We start from the raw sequence: 17,719 nt of genomic DNA, 5'->3' as shown, positions 1-17,719 counted from the left end.
CTACTATAAAAACTGGTCAAACATTGGCCAAATTGTCAAATAATATAAGAAAGTGGCAAAACATTTTAAAATAGCCGATCTACAAGCTCACAACGCCGCAACGCGTATTTTCACAATATTTATCTTGGGGGTCCCCAGTTCAAATATGATTATTTTGGGGGGTCACGGCCTGAAAAGGTTGAGAACCACTGCCTTACAATACAATGAAACACTTTATTTATCTTCTTCATCATCACGACTGGGAGATGGAAATTAAATCTAAAACAACTAAGACAATTAAGAGTGAGATTGAACAACGGTATATTGTAGAAAGCAATACGGTATATAAACCAGAAAATCATATAATTCTTTTGAGCAGTATACAAAAGGGCAAATTGAACTGTAGGCTATTATGGAAATTAGTGGTGATTTCGTTTTTTAGATTTTAGATTTTTATGACAGTAGTCAAGCGATTTAAAGAGATTACAAATTTTCAAAAGAAAACAAAATCAAAAGTGTAATATTTTGCACAAGCCCTATATAGGGCATGAGTGGTTAAAATAATAGAATGCAGTTTATTATTTTGTAAAGCACATTTCAACAACAAAGCAATTCAAAGTGCTTTACACAAACCAGCATTAAAGTGCAAAATAAACACATTATAAAAGGACACTTGAATACAGTTTTTAAAAAATGTTAAAGAGTAAGGCAAGGCAAGGCAAATGTATTTGTATTAACTAGGGCAATGCCCGTTGTGAATACACGCCCCTCCACTTAAGCAATAGCCAACCTGTTGTCAGAGTACCGACAGACAGACAGACAGTTCCCGGCCTCTACTACTCTACTCTACCCATTCAGCTATGGAGTAATATGATCCACTCATGGCATTAGTTAGGACTCAAGCAGCAGTGTTCTGAATATGCTGGATCAGCTGTCTGATTAGTCTTTTTCTTTTTTCTTTTTTAAAGACAATGTAAGGACACCATTACAAAGTATTTTCCTAATCCTGCTGGGTCATAATATTCTTAAAGTTGGAGTGTCACAGCTCACTGGCGACAGGCCTATTTTCTTCTAAATGTTGATTATTGTTTATTTATTACTGTTATCTAAACAGATTTTTCCATCTTCCAAAATCAATTCATTTAAGCGTTAAAAATCGGTATTCTAACTTTTCTAACTAACTATTCTAGCTTGTTACAATGTTGAGTAGTCTCACCAAAGCACATATCTTCGTATCAGTCTGTCTCCTACAAATAGTAATCTTTACATTTCTCCAATTAATAAAAATGCTTCACAACAGTGCTGGTGTAGTTAAGCTGCAAAAAATAGCTGCAAAATGTAGGTGCAAAAAATATCTTTTTACATGTGTGGATTACATAAACTATCAAGTAGTTCCACATTCTATTTACTACATCTTTCCTGTTTTTGTAGGTGTATTCATTCACAGCGGGCGTGACACAATTGTTTTGAGCAACATGATTCAAATATGATGGCAGGTACATGGTCCTCCTGATACGTCAGGAGTCCAGGAGTCTGTTCCTATTCACCCATTTCCCAGAGAAACTTGCAGCTTAACCGAACATACACACAAGATGTATTCGCACATTTTCTTCCTACTTTCTCCCAATTTAGTTGTTATGCCATTTCCTAATACCCCCAACACCCATGTTGCTCTATCACTGCTGACCACTACTGCAGTCTCAGTGCCTCAGAAGTTCCTAGCACCCCTTTCAAAACAGCTCTCTTGTTCCTCTAGAATAGATTAACCAAGTGTCTGGCTATGAATTTGGTTCGTTTGCCTGGACTGGCCATAAGAAATGTATGCATTTCGTGTCAGTTTCTGACTGAGGGGGATGTTATTTATATTTGCAACAAATACAATTTCTATGGACAGTTAACATTTTAAACCCATACATGACACTCTTCAGAAGAAGCAGGAAGTATGGAGCAGGAAGTGGAGAATCACTCAGATTCATTGGCTGAGGTGGCGACAGAGCAGTCGGTTTGGTCAGTGGTGACCGAGGAAGAGGAGGAACTATCGGAGCTCTCGCTGGCAGACTGGGGGACACGGCTGTACTCGTTAACAGCACAGGCACGCTCATTGTAATCAGCCTTGAACCCCTCCTTCAGGCCTTTGGAGATGTGAAGCCACTCCTTAAAAAAGAAAGTGATTTGTATTGTTTTGTATAGTCGAACATCGTATACAGTGTACTGCACAATACAATGCTTTACTGTCCATCACTGTTGCATCAAATGGAAAGTATTTGAACATGATCATCATAGTCTATATACAGTACTAATAATATATGCTAACATATACCAGAACCCCATATACATTTTTAAGTTAAAGTTTGAGGCATCCAACGATATACAGATACTATTTCTAAGGATAAAACTGGTTGCCAATGTTTTTTGCCTAATCAATTAATTAATATGTATCTACTGTATCTATCATTATATGTGATTCCTGGTAAGGCAACTTTTAAGAAAACCTTTTATGAATTTCTGGTGGCTCTAGTGGGTTCAGTTCCATACATGCTTAAATTACAGATCTCTAGATGTTACTAACCTCTACATTGCCATCGATCAGGATTCCATTCAGGTTCTTGCCTGGTTTTGGAACAACAGGGATGAGGATGATTCTGATCCTGTGAGATATAAACTGTTCAGTATAATGTGAACATAGAGACTTTGGATTTAATTTGATTTATTTGACGTTAGTTTAAAAGAAAACACATGACAGGCATGCTTCTCAAAAGGAAAGGACATCAAGGATAAAGAATTGTTTCCATTGTGGTCCTTAGTCTCGGACATACCAAACTAAAGAAAGAACAGGCATTAAGACCTCAAATCTAGATTATGTTTGTTTCCATATCCCTTTGCAAGTCTGGTTGATCTACTGTAAGGCTGTAGATCACTGAAGTCATCTGCTTCAGTGATTTATCACGTGACATTGGTACCAGGTTGGTGTCAGGGGTACGGATCATTATTTTAATTTGGATTCTATATTCCAAACAACCAGGATTTTTACCTTGGTCAGACAGAGGGGAACCCCCCTTGGCCAAGGGCGATATGCATCCCCCTTTGACCTCCTTCTGACTAGGACATCTGATCCCAGACGTGAGCCCATGTAACCACCTGGATTTGAACCCAGGTCTCCCACATGGGAAAACAAACTTCTACTTCATATTCAAAGGGGATTCATTCACCCTTGCCAATGGGTAGGATATATTAGGCTTCTGGTCATCAGGCAGGGCTACTCTGCACTTTATTTTTGCATCTGAATGTAGTTGAAACATCACACTCCAGTATGCACAGAAAACACAGTCCCCCACAGTTTCATGGTCCAAGTCACACTATAGATAAACACTATATAAAGTAAAATCGTGAGCAATTTAGACAAAACATCTATCCAGGACAAAAACTATGTTGAATGTGTGAATGTGAAAATGTCACGAGACAATGAACCCTGCTAACCAGGAAGCTATGATGAGCAGCCAGTCAACAACCAGCCTTAACTTTCTCATCTGATTTTCCTCTGGAATGACCCACCTGTCATGATGCACCAACGTGATGAGCACCAGAAGAAGAATGCAGGTACCCACAACTGAAAACACCACACTCCATACTGACATAGGCCCACGCTGCTGACGCCGAGTGTCTGAGACAGGGAAAGATGTATCTAAAATGTGGATATTCGATGTATAGGTCGCCATACCTTATTCTGCGTACTTGCTTATGTGCTTGCTTACTTTACTTGCTTACTCAATATTTACTTACTTACTTACTTACATACAATGCTTGCCTACTATTTTACTTATATACTTACTTTCTTTAGTCATTTACTTTCTTACTTACTTAGCCTACATACTTATTACATGCTTACATCCTTACATCCTTATTTACTTACTTGCTTAATTGCTTACTTGCTTACTTGCTTACTTGCTTACTTGCTTACTTGCTTGCTTACTTACTTGCTTACTTGCTTATGCTTCCTTCCTTCCTTCCTTCCTTCATTGATTAACTTAATCACTGTGCATACTGTATATGTTGTCCTTGAGTTAATACATTCTATGTATAAAAGCTGCTATACAATTACATTATTATTACTATTATCCTATGTATGGCCTAAATGGAGGTTCTGCAGTGGACCTCTCTCTTTCTCTTTCTCTCTTGTTTTTCAGCCCCATTAGTGAATGGCAATGTCAGTTTGTTTAACCCACTTTGTTCTGGTTAGGTTTACGTAGAGGTTATTTAGATAAGTTTGGGTTCATTATATACCTGGGCTCTTCATCGTCAAGTTGTAGACAAGTTGACTCCAGTCACTCCAGTATATGGACTCTCCACAGTGACTGGCCACCTTAAACCTCACCCGAAGCTCATAGCGAGAGTTACTGGAGGCCAGGTTGGTACAGTGACTCTGCCTGCTGAATCTAGAACTCTGAACACAAGGAGAAAAATGTACAGCTGGTTGGAGAGGTGGATGAGGGAGAATGTTCAGCTATAAATGAATGATTTGATAAAAAACTAAAAGAAAGAAAAAGAAAGAAAGAAAGAAAGAAAGAAAAGGAAAGGTGACAAAATTATGACAACAGAAGGACAGGATTATGTGAATCTATTGATATTCCTTTTGTAAAATTCCATCATGTGGGCTTTTGCTTATTTTCTTATAAATTTCATGCCTACCTCCCACTTGTTGTCATTGGTCCTGTAGCTAACTTCATTTTCCAAACATTGGTACCAGCCATTGGTGTGATTCCAATAGAAACACAGGTTGTTGGATTCGTTCTTGACAGTCATGTTGACTGGAGGATACAGCTTGACTAAAAATTTAACACAGAATTAATGAAAAGAGGCAAAGAACCAAACAGTTGAGGCCCTCAACTTGAGGGAAGTTCACAATAATAGCATAGGTTAATGATAATGAACATTAAAGTAAAATCTCCTATAAGGAGGGAAAGTTTAATGTTGCCGCCTAGTGGCGCTTTTGGAGAAGGCTTGCCATTTCAATGGCATAAGGCTTGAGATATGTTTACACAAGCTTAAAATTAAATGTTTAGTTTGAATCTTATCTGGGCTGCTAAAGACATTAGTCTATTACATATTATTTCATATTATTTCAAATACAATAATGTTAGTAAGTAGCCTATCGAACCAATGGTTCCTGAGCCATGGGAGCCATAGGTCAGCCATAGGTCAGTAGCCTATATCCTGTTTCCGTAGCGTGAAATACAATAAAGTAAGTAAGTAGCCTTGGGAACCAACAGTTACCGAGCCATGTGGCCTATAGGTCAGGAACCTGTCTCCTGTTTCTGTAGCTTCAGGCGAATTGATGTACATCCCCTGGCCATGATGTACAAGTACACCTCCTGGACATGACGCAAGTAGCCTATGTCACAGGGACTTACCCACAATCCAACCCTAAGCAGAAATTAATTGGGTATCATTTTATTGTCTATGGTATGAGCCGGCCGGGGATTGAACCCTGTCCCTGACCTCCCAACCTCAGGGCAGACACGGTCTAACCACAAGGCCACTGAGCTGGACAAATACAATGTGCTATTATAAATCAATGGAAAAACTCAAAGCACAAAAAATGTGCTTACCTTTGGTTTTCAGGTTGTGTTCCTGGAGAAAACTAGCATTGTCATGTGTCAGCTTTGTGTAAAAAGTAAGGAATCTCTGAGTTTCTAACTTGTTGTATGGCTGCATACATCCAGTAGTAGAGCCATTCTCTGAGGTATAGTTTGTACACTCTTGGAAGTTATTGTCCGAATGAAACCTAAACACAGAAATATAATCGGAGATCAGTCATTGAACACACACACACACACACACACCCAGTTCACCCAAGAATTCCTAATTAAAACTTGATTTGAGTGTGTGTGTGTGTGTGTGTGTGTGTGTGTGTGTGTGTGTGTGTGTGTGTGTGTGTGTGTGTGTGTGTGTGTGTGTGTGTGTGTGCGTGTGCGTGTGCACGCGCATGCACGCAAGCCTGGATTCATGTAAACTAGATAATACTTGCAAAAAGTCTGTGATGCAACACAATAAAATTGTTTACAATATCCTCATGGTCTACATGTCATAAGAAGTAATCACTTTGCTTCTATATAGTATTCATGATCTTCCAACCATCCACTTAAGCTCTGTGATGAAGACACTAACCTGCTGTAGAAGGTGTAGTTGACCTCTGTGTGCTGTCCATCCCAGCTACAATGAACATAGTCCAGATCCACCAGCAGACAGCTCACATCTACAATCACAAACATAGACAGTTAAAACCACAATACTGGGACACAAAGACATTGCTGTTTCATATAAATTGGTTACATATTACAATATTTCTGCACGTATATATATATAATATATGTATATATGCTGTGTTATGAGGTGTGAGTAAAGACGGGTACTGCAAATATTCTCCAGTTTAGCAGACTTTATTGAGAAACTTCAGTCGGGTGAGTACAGACAGTTGCTCTCAAATAACAACACGGTCTTATCTGATGCTGATTATAAACAATTGCTATCATTAAAGCACTCTCATCTCTGGCAGAGAATGGGAGACTGTGTCCGTCCATACAGTGAGCTCTCTGTGCCTGATAACAACTAACACACGGAAGTGCTGATGTCTCTTTATCAAAACCAGCATAGAACGTAGTACAGCTAATAAGAGTGTGACTAGAACATGCATCCAATCAAACTAGAAGGTAACTCAAATATACCCAGGTGCATTATTCCATATTACACACATACTGTAACACACACACACATCACAGAATAACGTTACACTGCCCTTCACAACAGAAGAAGACAAACAACGTATATGTGGTTGGCCACCACAAGTCACCAGAACAGCTTCAATGTGCCTTGGAATAGATTGTACAAGTCTCTGGAACTTTACTGGAGGAATACATTCTAACAACACTCGTTAGGTGTTTTGATGATAAAAACACGAGTCAATCCAAAATATTCCATTGGTGTCAATTGGGTTAAGATCTGGTGACTGCAAAGGCCATAGCATATGATTCACATAATTTTCATACTCAACAAACCATTCAGTGACCCCTCATGCCCTGTGGATGGGGACATTGTCATCTGAAAGTGACCACTCTAGCAGGATAGAAGTGTTTCATCATATGATAAAGGTGATCATAACTGAGAATAACTGTATTGATTTGCAGTGACCCTTGCCTATGTGGACCAAACCATTCCAGGAAAATGCCCGCAGAGCATAACAGAGCCACCTTAAGGGGTCTAGCATTCAGACCGGTACAATTCTCTTGGTGTACACAAAACATGCACTCGGCCACTTGTGGAGAATAATGACTTAGTTAGTTGACTACTTACACTTAACCAGGAAGTACACAATTATATCTGAGTCATTACCAAACTAAACCGGTCACAAATACCCGTATTTGAGATCGGGCCCTATCTTGGGCGCCGCCGTACCCCTTATTCCTAAACTTTTTTGCCATTTCTTACTATTTTGATTTTTTCCCCCAAATAGTTCAAATAGCCAATCTACAAGCTCACAACGTGTCGATGTAGATCGGCTAGTTGAACTCTTTTTAAATGTTTTTAAAAATAGTAAAACATGGCTAATAAGTTTAGGGCTAAGGGGTAAGGCGGCGCCCAAGATAGGGCCCGAAGCCTAATAGCCTGACTTATACCATCGTATGATGGAGTATAAATTAAAGGTTGGGTAAGTGTTATTTTTTGTAAATTTTTTTTGTTTGTTAAAAAGGTTAAAGTACTATATTCTGATAGTAATCATTGCTACAGAGCGTTTGTTTGGTCACAGGGGTCTCTACAGCTCTTTAGTAAACAGAATATAGTACATTTTCAGGTAGGTGACACAATTTAAGCCAATCAGGAGAGAGCTCTGAAAATGCATTTTCTGTTTAAGAACTGGAGAGACATGGGAGTCTCCTTTTACTGAACAAACACTCTATAGCAATGAGTACAGAATGTAGAGCTTTTTAACACTTATTTTAACAAAAGTAAATCACTTACCCTACCTTTAAGCATAATAGCAGAGGTTTTACTTAACTATTCAGCTGTAGTTTCTCTGTATTTGCCTAGCCTTATAGTGGTAATTACCCAACAATATAGTATAATTTACCATATACTGTATTAGGGGAATGGAAATGAAAGTATTACCCACATCCACCTACAGACGCGTTAATACTCAGTAACTGCAGTGCAGACCGACGTCATGGGGAATTTACCAACAGTTATTGTCTGGGAAAGGAAGCCACATTTCTCTTATCTTTATCTTATGACAACATATTAGCACAAGCCATCTGCGTTTAGCCTCGGTATGAAAACAATTTATTTCTCAAATAAAACGATATAAAATGTGTTATTTCTAACTACAACATTGGTAACATTAGATCAACATTAGATCAACTTTAAGCAAGTGGAATAGGATTTTATTTTAGATATTATTATTATTACTTTCTTTAACAAGATAGATATCCTGACAACGTAAGATAGCTGATTACACTGATGAACAAGTTTACCTATTTAATTACTGTAGGCTGGATGTACACACAGAGAGCTGAAAAAACCCTTAAGCAAGCAAACACATTTTGATTCAACACATTCACAAAATAGTTAAATAATATAATAGGTAAATAATAATACCAACTCTAGCTTAATCCTGAATGATTAAAAGATTTACTAACTTACTGGTTTGATTTACTGGTTTTCTGGCAATCACACTGCCAGTCAGGTAGAGAAGGAGAAACAATCCAACTGGCGCCATGGCAGAACAGAAACTATCTGATGTGCATGTGACAAACTGATGGGGGTAGTTGCATGCTCTCAACTTCACTTGGTTTTTCACTTCCTGTTAACGGAAACAATTCAGCAGTTACAGAGCGGGTGTTTTTTTTATGAAGCACCTACACAACACAAACTTTACCTTGAAATTCTGGGATAAAATCCTTGAGACATTTTGGATATATGTAGGGGTCAAGAGACTCTGGGAGGTCAGTCACTTACAGTATACTACACTATAAAAGTGTTAATTGAACTCTGACTGGAATAAATTGGTGTATTTTAGGTGTAGATACATTTGTCGTAAATTATTATTCTACTATTTGGTGGAGAATGGGTTGGCAGAAGTAGCCAGAGTGAATCAATAAGCTGATGGTTTTGTACTAGACCGTGTGCTGTGATAGGATAATTTATCCCCCCAAATGTTTTATCATAAATCCCAGTTTGTGCTCTCCCATAAAAGGCATTTGGAAAACGTGTCATGACCCATATACCAAGTCAGATAATGTTATTAAAGGTATGGAAGCCTTAAAATGCTGTTTACTTTACAAGGTTTGAAAGGAGAAATAATATCTCCGTCATGCTAGACACAGGGGTGTGTGTTTTCATTTCAGGTGTAGTTTGGCATGAGAACATCAGATACGTGTTCTTGTTTTTTTGTTTTCTGTTTTTTGCTGCTCTTAATTTCAGATGTGTGGGGTTTGTTTCCTGTATATGGGAGGCCTCTTATAGATATTCTATTTAGGTAAAATAGATAGAAAAGAGTACTATTCCCTTCAATTCACTGTACATTATTATTACTGTATGTCTGCCTGGTTTTAAATGATATTTTATATAAGGGGATAATGTACAGTATCACCGTTTGAAACTTTACTTGTGAAAGTATTTTTGCTGGCCACTGACTTGAAGAATAATGTGGATTTAACTTCAAAATGTTTTGACAATAATACAGTAAGTGTGGCAATGGACTCTGAGTAATGCGAATTAATAAGTGGTATTAATTGGTTGGAGGGAGGATTTTATAACGCTGTAGCTTCTTCAAATGAGTGTACATTTAACATTTATCTGTATCACTACTACCTCCACAAGACAGCACAGCTAATCTTAACCCACGCAGCTATGATAACAGCACAACGGAAACGCCACATGCAGACAGACACCACAATATCTAGCACCGTGCATCTTGCATCCTGTCAAATGACCTGGACTAATTCTGTGTTCTTTTCTGTGAAGTGAAGTTAGGAAATAAAGAAGCTTATATGAAGGGACTAAGGTGTAAAAATGCTGTATGCATAAAAATATGGACAATAAAACACCCACACGTATAGTGGCACAAATAGCTTTATTCAGGTCGTAACCCTCAACAGTTTCCCCTTTAGTACATACAAGATATCACCTAAACGGGAACCCAATAAACTCACAGGTGATTAATGCAAAGGATGACCATTAGATGGCTATATAAAGTGTATAGAGATGGAAGAAAAAGTAAAATTAAAATAAGAAAAATATATGTGAGAGAAAATAAGAACAAATGACATATGACAGTAAAAAATATAAATATTATATAATATACAATCTCTCGCCGGCTCTAACACCCGCCCCTCTATACACGAAATCAGGAGCGTTGGGGCAGTCTAATGCATTAGAATAACTGCAAAAAGAACTTAAACCAATTTCTTCAATAGTCCTGAATCCTGGGTATATTATATTTTTAATTATCAGTTTTACTGTAAAGCACTATGTAACTTGTTTTTTAAAGGTGCTATACAATAAAATATAAATACATTTATTTATTATGATTATATTATTATTATACTGTGACCTGCATTTGGTATACGGTAGATACAAACTTTCTCTCTGCAATTATAATTTTAGCTGTTAATATTATAAAATAGCTATCTTATTCCCCCAGAGTAGGCTACCAAGTATTGGTTTGTTTGCATGAACTAGAACAGGAATGTATGCATTTTGTAGTCGTTTTCGCCTTGGATGGGATGTATTAGACCAAAGTTCTATGGACGTTGAACATATTAACCATGTGAATTGTGAACCCTATTATCCATATTACGGGCATGTCTGATGTAGAGGGGAAAAAGGAGAGGGCCAAGGATAGACCCTTGGGGTACCCCAGTCAAATATGTAAGGGCCTTAAGCAAAGGCCATAGAGTACCGAAGTCCTGACGTCACTGCCAGTAGAGAGCGCTTTTCCGGGTTCGTGGCTTTACTTTTTGTGTTGATATCCTCATTGGGGAATCTTAGATCGCTTCATATAAGAACTGTGTTCCAAAAATAAACACACCATCCTGGCGTTTTTACTCATATGGATATGAAGCATCGACTGAAGGTGTAAATGTACACATTTACCCAAAGAGTAACACAATATCATAAACACTAGAAACTAGTCAAACAACCCAAAGACTACATTTCCCATGAACGCGGCTGCTGCAGGGACAGTGATTTCAGACCCGGACGTAGTAGTTCTTAAGACTTTTAAGGCAGAATTAATTCAATTTTTGCCAGAAACAGGCTGTATCAAATATGAATGAATATCATAAACGATGCAGAGCCACCCCCTGACAAAAACGCCAGGGTGGTGTGTTTATGTTTGGAACACAGTTCTTATATGAGGTGATCTAAGATTCCCAAATGGGGATTTCAACACAAAAAATAAAGCCACGAACCCGTAGAAAAGCGCCCTCTAGTGGCAGTGACGTCAGACTTCGGTGCTCTATAGCAAGACTTAACCCCTAACACTCCCCCTGAGCACTCATCATAACCATCTGAGTTGAACTGAGGGGAAAGATTGGGTTTAAGTTAGCTGTAGAATACAACTCTCGTAGACGTATTTATGATTCTGACGTTTTCAATCTACGAGAGTTGTAGACACTCTCCCCATTGTCACCGGGACTTTCAGCTCCTAGCCCGTCTGTGGCCGATTCTGTCGGAAGTTCCCAATGGGCGGTAGTGACGCGCCGCATCTGGTGAAACCTGGAATTACGCTCAATGTAAACAGGAAGTAAAAAATTGTGAACGACCACAGACGGGATTAAAACACTTATTTATTGAAAGATATGGATTATTACATTGCACTAGAACTCCGGACAGTTAGTTAACATTTGGGGCTTGGGGTGCACCTTTATTTTTGCATTTGTACATGTTTGGAGCCCCGGACAGGCTAGGAGCTGAAAATCCCGGTGACAATGGGGAGGAGTGTCTACAACTCTCGTAGATTGAAAACGTCAGAATCATAAATACGTCTACGAGAGTTGTATTCTACAGCTAGGTTTAAGTGGTTAAAAACCTTAAAACCCTACGCACAACTTTGTCCTTCTTTAGAAGAAGCGAGGAGCAGGAAGTGGAGAATCACTCAGATTCATTGGCTTAAGTGGCGACAGAGCAGTCGGTTTGGTCAGTGGTGACCGAGGAAGAGGAGGAACTATCGGAGCTCTCGCTGGCAGACTGGGGGACATGGCTGTACTCGTTAACAGCACAGGCACGCTCATTGTAATCAGCCATGAACCCCTCCTTCAGGCCTTTGGAGATGTGAAGCCACTCCTTAAAAAAAGAAAGTGATTTGTATTGTTTTGTATTGTAGAACATCGTACACGGCACAATACAATGCTTTACCGTCAGTCAGTGTTGCATCAAATGGAAATTATTTGAGCATTAACATCATAGAATGGACATTATTCATACCTAATATGAAAATCATAACCGGCTCTGTTTCACAATATCCCGTGATATACAGTACAGCTACAATTTCTCAGGATAAAACTGGTTGACAATACGTTTTAGCCAAACTACAGTTTATGTGAATCTTTCTGCTCTGATACCTAGTGATTTCAGCTCCAAACATGCTTAAGTTACTGATCTTGAGATGTTACTAACCTCTACATTGCCATGGATCAGGATTTCATTCAGGTTCTTGCCTGGGTTTGGAACAACAGGGATGAGGATGATTCTATCTCCTGTAAGGAGATAGACAACGTACGTTGTTTTTTTCAGGACAAACACAACGTATTTAAAATATTGTGAAACAAGGATACTCTGATGAACCATGTTAATCAGAAAGCTATGATGACCAGCCACTGCAGCCAGTCAACAACCAGCCTTAATGTTCTCCTCTGACCTACCTTTCATGACGCACCATAGGATGAGCAGCAGAAGAATGCAGGTACTACCCACCACAGAAAACGTCACTGTCCATTCTGATGTAGGTCCACTTTGAGAGTCTGAGACAGGGAAATATGTATCTAAAATGTGGATAATAGATTTATAGGACCACATATATCTTATTCTGCTTACTTACTGACTTCCTTTACTTACTTACAGGCGGCCGGAACAAGTAACAAGACTGGTTCCGAGACCAACAGCATTTTTTAAGTAAGACCTATAATTGCTTTTTGTTTGCCATCAGTTATTATGATTGTTGTTAAAGCTATACTAATTGTGTTAATTATTTATTCTATTGTAATGAGTCAAGGACCAGTGCTGTTTTCATATGGTTTACTGTTCTCAATGTTGTCCTTGAGCTAAAAGCTGCTATACAACTAAATTGTATTATTACTATTATCCTATCATGCAGCCTATGGCCTAAATGTAGATTCTGCTGTGGACCTCCCTCTTTCTCTCTGGTTTTTCATCTATTGAGAGCACCCTGTTGGCAATGTCAGTCAGATCAAACCACTTTGGTCTAGTGTAGCTAGCAGGGCATTTTAGACTTGTTTTTTATGGCGTGGCACTACAAGAGGCTGGCCGGAAGACATGCATGTGTGTGTGTGTGTGTGTGTGTGTGTGTGTGTGTGTGTGTGTGTGTGTGTGTGTGTGTGTGTGTGTGTGTGTGTGTGTGTGTGTGTGTGTGTGTGTGTGTGTGTGTGTGTGTGTGTGTGTGTGTGTGTGCCTCTGTTGCCAATCTTGCAAACCGCAGGTCGGATCATTGCCAAACTGTGTGGGCACACTGCCAGTAGGTCACAGAAGTGCCTTTACACTTTTAACTTTAACAAATTTGAAGCCAGAAGTTATAAATACGCCATAGACGACTGATGAAACAGATCACAGTCTGGACTGGACACATCCTATTCAAATTATATATGAATCCACATTGTAGCCAAGTGCAAGATCCACATTGGAACCACACTGTTTCTATGTGGATCCTGAGATCCACATAATTGGACTAGATTTTATACCTCTGTCGTTGCTCTTTATGGACCCCCAGTAGACAGGTTGACTCCAGTTACTCCAGTATATGGACTCTCCACAGTCACTGGCCACCCTGGACCTCACCTGAAGCTCATAGCGGGAGTTACTGGAGGGCGGGTTGGTACAGTAGTAACTCTGCTTCTTTATGGATGAACTCTGAAGACAAGGAGAAAGAATTACTGCAGAGGTTGGAGCGAGGTTGGAGCAATGAGTAGAGAAATGTATTCAGTTAAATCAATGTTCTCAAATGAATAGATTTTTTGATTAAAAAAAGGTTGACTTTTTGAATAAAAACTAAAGAAAGAAGGAAAGAGAGAAAGAAAGAAAGAAAGAAAGAAAGAAAGAAAGAAAGAAAGAAAGAAAGAGAGAGAGAAAGAGAGAGAGAAAGAGAGAAAGAGAGAGAGAAAAACAAACAAAGAACAGAAGGACAGGATTATGTGAATCTTATTATTGATATTCACTTTACTTTACTAAAATTGTATCATTTGGGCCTTTGCTTCTTTTCTATAAATGTCATGCCTACCTCCCATTTGTTGGAGTTGGTCAGGCTGTAGCGAATTTCATTTTCCAAACACTTGTACCAACCATTGGTGTGGTTCCAATAGAGACATACGCTGGAGTCGTTCTTGACAGTCACATTGACTGGAGGATACAGCTTGACTGAAAATTTAACACAGAATTAATGAAAATAGACAAAGAACCAAACAGTTGAGGGAAATTTACAATAATAGCCTTAAGTTAATGATACTGAACATTATCATCTCATAACTCATAAGGAGGGAAAGTTTAATGTTGCCCCCTGGCGCACTTGAAGAAGGCTTGACATTTCAATGGGAAACATAAAGTTAATAGTTTGAATATGTTGAGGGCTGCTGAAGACGAACATCAGTACAAATAATTACTAAAACAATGCGCTATGTCTCATTAAACCAATGAAATACCAGGAACCAAATGTGACTAATACCTTTGGATTTTAGATTGTGCTTCTGAATAGAACTGTCATTGCCATGTGTCAGCTGTGTGTGAAAATCATTGAACCTCTGAGTTTCTAGCTTTCCATATGTCTGGTTACATCCAGTAGTATAGTCATTCTCTGACGTATAGAATGTACACTCTTGAAAATTCTTATCTGGAAACCTGAACACAGAAACATTATCAGAGATCAGAACACACACACACACACACACACACACACACACACACACACACACACACACACGTGTAAATGGGCATTTAATTTTCTACCATCTCTTATGTTTCATCTCTTCCCTTAACACTTTCATTAGGAGTTAAAGGGATAGTTCGCCCAAAATCAAAAATATCCATGAATTCAAGTCTCCATGGGTGACTAATCTATAGAAACAAAAGTCATTTTGGGGGTGAACTATCCCTTTAAATGTCTTTCATCAACTGGTGGCAGATTGGTTGGTTAAAGTCAATATCACATAATAATTCTTTACTAAAACTTGATGTGTAAAAACAAATCCTTTGCTTCTATATTCATGATCTTCCAACCATCCAGCTCTGTGAAGATGAAGACACTAACCTGCTGTAGAAGGTGTAGTTGACCTCTGTGTTCTGTCCATTCCAGCTACAATAGACATAGTCCAGATCCACCAGCAGGCAGCTCACATCTACAATCACAAACAGTTAAGTTAAAACCCAAATAATGACTGGGACAGGAAAATGCACCAAAATGTTGCTGTGACATATACATTGGTGACATATTAAAATATTTTATGTTATACTGTATGCATGTGACAAAAGAGGAAAACATAGAAAAACACAGTACGGTGTTAATCGGCCACCACGAGCGGCCAGAACAGCTTATAATAATAATAATAATAAGTAATCATTTAGACCCCACTCCTTTGGAGTACTTTTTGTAACCTGTACATTTGCGCAAACGTGAAAAGCAGTGGGAGCTTCTACAACAGCGCCCAGAGAGCAGTTAGGGGTTAAAAGTTAGCCTGGCATGGCCAGACTAATATCACTGCGTAAATATTAGTCTGGAACTTCGGTGTGGAAGATTCATTTCCAAGGGGCGGTTACAAACAGATTCAAACATCACAGCAAAAGAAATCACGCTTTGAATAGTGGGCTTTGATTGGTCACCCACAACTCTGGGGTGAGTGAAATGTAATTCAAACGGAGTGCCAGACACATTTTTAGCTGTGGCAGATTTGTCTGGTTTCCAGGCTAGTTAAAAGTGTCTTGCTCAGAGACACTTCTACGCATAGACTGGGCGTATGAATAAAGAATCATTAGAATCAAGAATCAAGGTCTTATTTGTCACTATATGATGGTCTTAATGGACCTGTACCACTTCCCCAAAGAAAAGTGTTCTGAACGAATGGGTTTGTAGGACATGTAAAATACTTCTTTGTCAGTATAATTTGTTTTTATGTAACAATTTTAAAATGTTATAACATTTCAGACTACATGTGTTTTTTGTTCCTTCCTCTGACAAATCCTTGTCAACCACTAAGAACAAAGTGGATTATTTCATAAATATCATCATTATTGCTTTCTTTAATAAGATATTTCCAAGTTTAACATTAGACAAACAACCAAGTATCAGAATCAGACATATAGACACCTGAAAAGGCTCTAGATCAAATTGACCAACTTTGATTTAACACACCCCCAAAATAGGGAAATATAAGGGTAGACATAATATAAATAATAATATAATCTATAGCATAATCCTGAATGGCTAAAAGAACGACATTTACTTACCCGGGGGTTTTCTGGCAATCACACTGCCAGCCAGGTAGAGAATGAGAAACCATCCAACTGGAGCCATGGCAGAACAGAAACTGTCAGTGCATGATGTGCATGTGGCAAACTGACCGGGGGTAGTTGCTTTCAACTTGAGGTATACGTAGGTGGGGTTTTTCCACTTCCTGTTAATGGGAACTGTTTTGAAGTTACAAAGAATGTGCTATTTTTTATCTGAGACATCACGAAACACAAACTTTAGCTTGAAATTCTTTCTGGACATCTTTAGGGGCCAAAGGCCTCATGGATTTTGTTAGGTTTGACATGCCTTGTTTTAACTGTTGCAGTGAATGTTATCTGAATTTCAGTAGCTTATACTAAACTTGTAATATATTCATTTATCTCTGAGTTGTATTTTAGGAGTAGGTGATAATGGGAAATTATTATTGTAGGACTTGGTGGAGAATGGAGTAAGCTGGTAAGCAAATGGTTATGTTGACAGAATAACGTATGTATAGCTTATCTGAATGATCACACATTTTCTGTGATGGAATTTAGAATAAAGTTAGAAGTTTAACTTTATTTAATTTGTCTATCAACTCATGTCAAGGAACTAAAGTTGAGACCCAAGACACTGTCCACAGTTAACCCTAACCCAGGTAGATATGATTGTGTCACAGTTAAGTGGAAACAACCCACGTTAAGGATGTGGCAACAGCACATTATCAGAGGTGAGCGTGAGTGGTGTGTAGCCAAGGCTATACGCAGATGAAGACACCATGACCACCCAGTCACAATCTGTTCACGCTGCAACCATCTGGCATGTGATACCACTGAATCAAATGCCGAACAAACAGAATAAGGGACAGTTTCCACAGCTAGGCCATCAGGCTGCTATTTAGGCACCGAGCCCCGTCTAATAATGTCTGTACATTGCCACCCATATACCTACTTAAATTGTAGTAGGCTATCTGGTCCATTTGGTTCCACTTGTACACTCTCAGAGTTATGGCTTATGGGGGTCCTTGAAAGAAATAAA

General features: G+C 38.7%; 2 protein-coding genes across 2 annotated transcripts; both read right to left on the bottom strand.

Moving 5' to 3' along the window:
* Positions 1-924: 924 nt before the first annotated feature.
* LOC308091201 (cytokine receptor common subunit gamma-like) lies at positions 925-8,767 on the bottom strand. The gene is made up of 8 exons (XM_080436638.1): positions 8,671-8,767; positions 6,145-6,232; positions 5,586-5,761; positions 4,666-4,802; positions 4,261-4,420; positions 3,532-3,640; positions 2,549-2,627; positions 925-2,133 (listed from the first exon to the last, which is right to left on the bottom strand). The coding sequence occupies exons 1-8, from the start codon at positions 8,744-8,746 to the stop codon at positions 1,942-1,944; spliced, it is 1,017 nt and encodes a 338-aa protein (XP_080292764.1). The 5' UTR covers positions 8,747-8,767; the 3' UTR covers positions 925-1,941.
* A 3,005-nt stretch (positions 8,768-11,772) lies between these two features.
* Positions 11,773-16,765, bottom strand: LOC308090805 (cytokine receptor common subunit gamma-like; the record flags this gene model as incomplete). The annotated part of the gene is made up of 8 exons (XM_080436078.1): positions 11,773-12,315; positions 12,649-12,728; positions 12,894-12,992; positions 13,947-14,115; positions 14,483-14,619; positions 14,924-15,096; positions 15,506-15,593; positions 16,699-16,765. 8 exons carry the CDS (start codon positions 16,763-16,765, stop codon positions 12,142-12,144), a joined length of 987 nt encoding a protein of 328 aa, XP_080292204.1. The 3' UTR covers positions 11,773-12,141.
* Positions 16,766-17,719: the final 954 nt, after the last annotated feature.

This window comes from Gymnoscopelus braueri, assembly GCF_963280865.1.
Source record: "Gymnoscopelus braueri genome assembly, chromosome: 8".
Lineage (NCBI taxonomy): Eukaryota > Metazoa > Chordata > Actinopteri > Myctophiformes > Myctophidae > Gymnoscopelus > Gymnoscopelus braueri.
This window is presented reverse-complemented; position numbering and strand designations above follow the sequence as displayed.

Excerpts from the sequence above, each read along its gene's own strand:
- LOC308091201 (XM_080436638.1), bottom strand. The coding sequence starts at position 8,746 with ATGGCGCCAGTTGGATTGTTTCTCCTTCTCTACCTGACTGGCAGTGTG. Across the intron at positions 4,421-4,665 it reads CCAATGACAACAAGTGGGAG|AGTTCTAGATTCAGCAGGCA; the intron begins GTAGGCATGAAA and ends CCTTGTGTTCAG. Across the intron at positions 2,628-3,531 it reads ACGTTGGTGCATCATGACAG|GATCAGAATCATCCTCATCC; the intron begins GTGGGTCATTCC and ends TATATCTCACAG.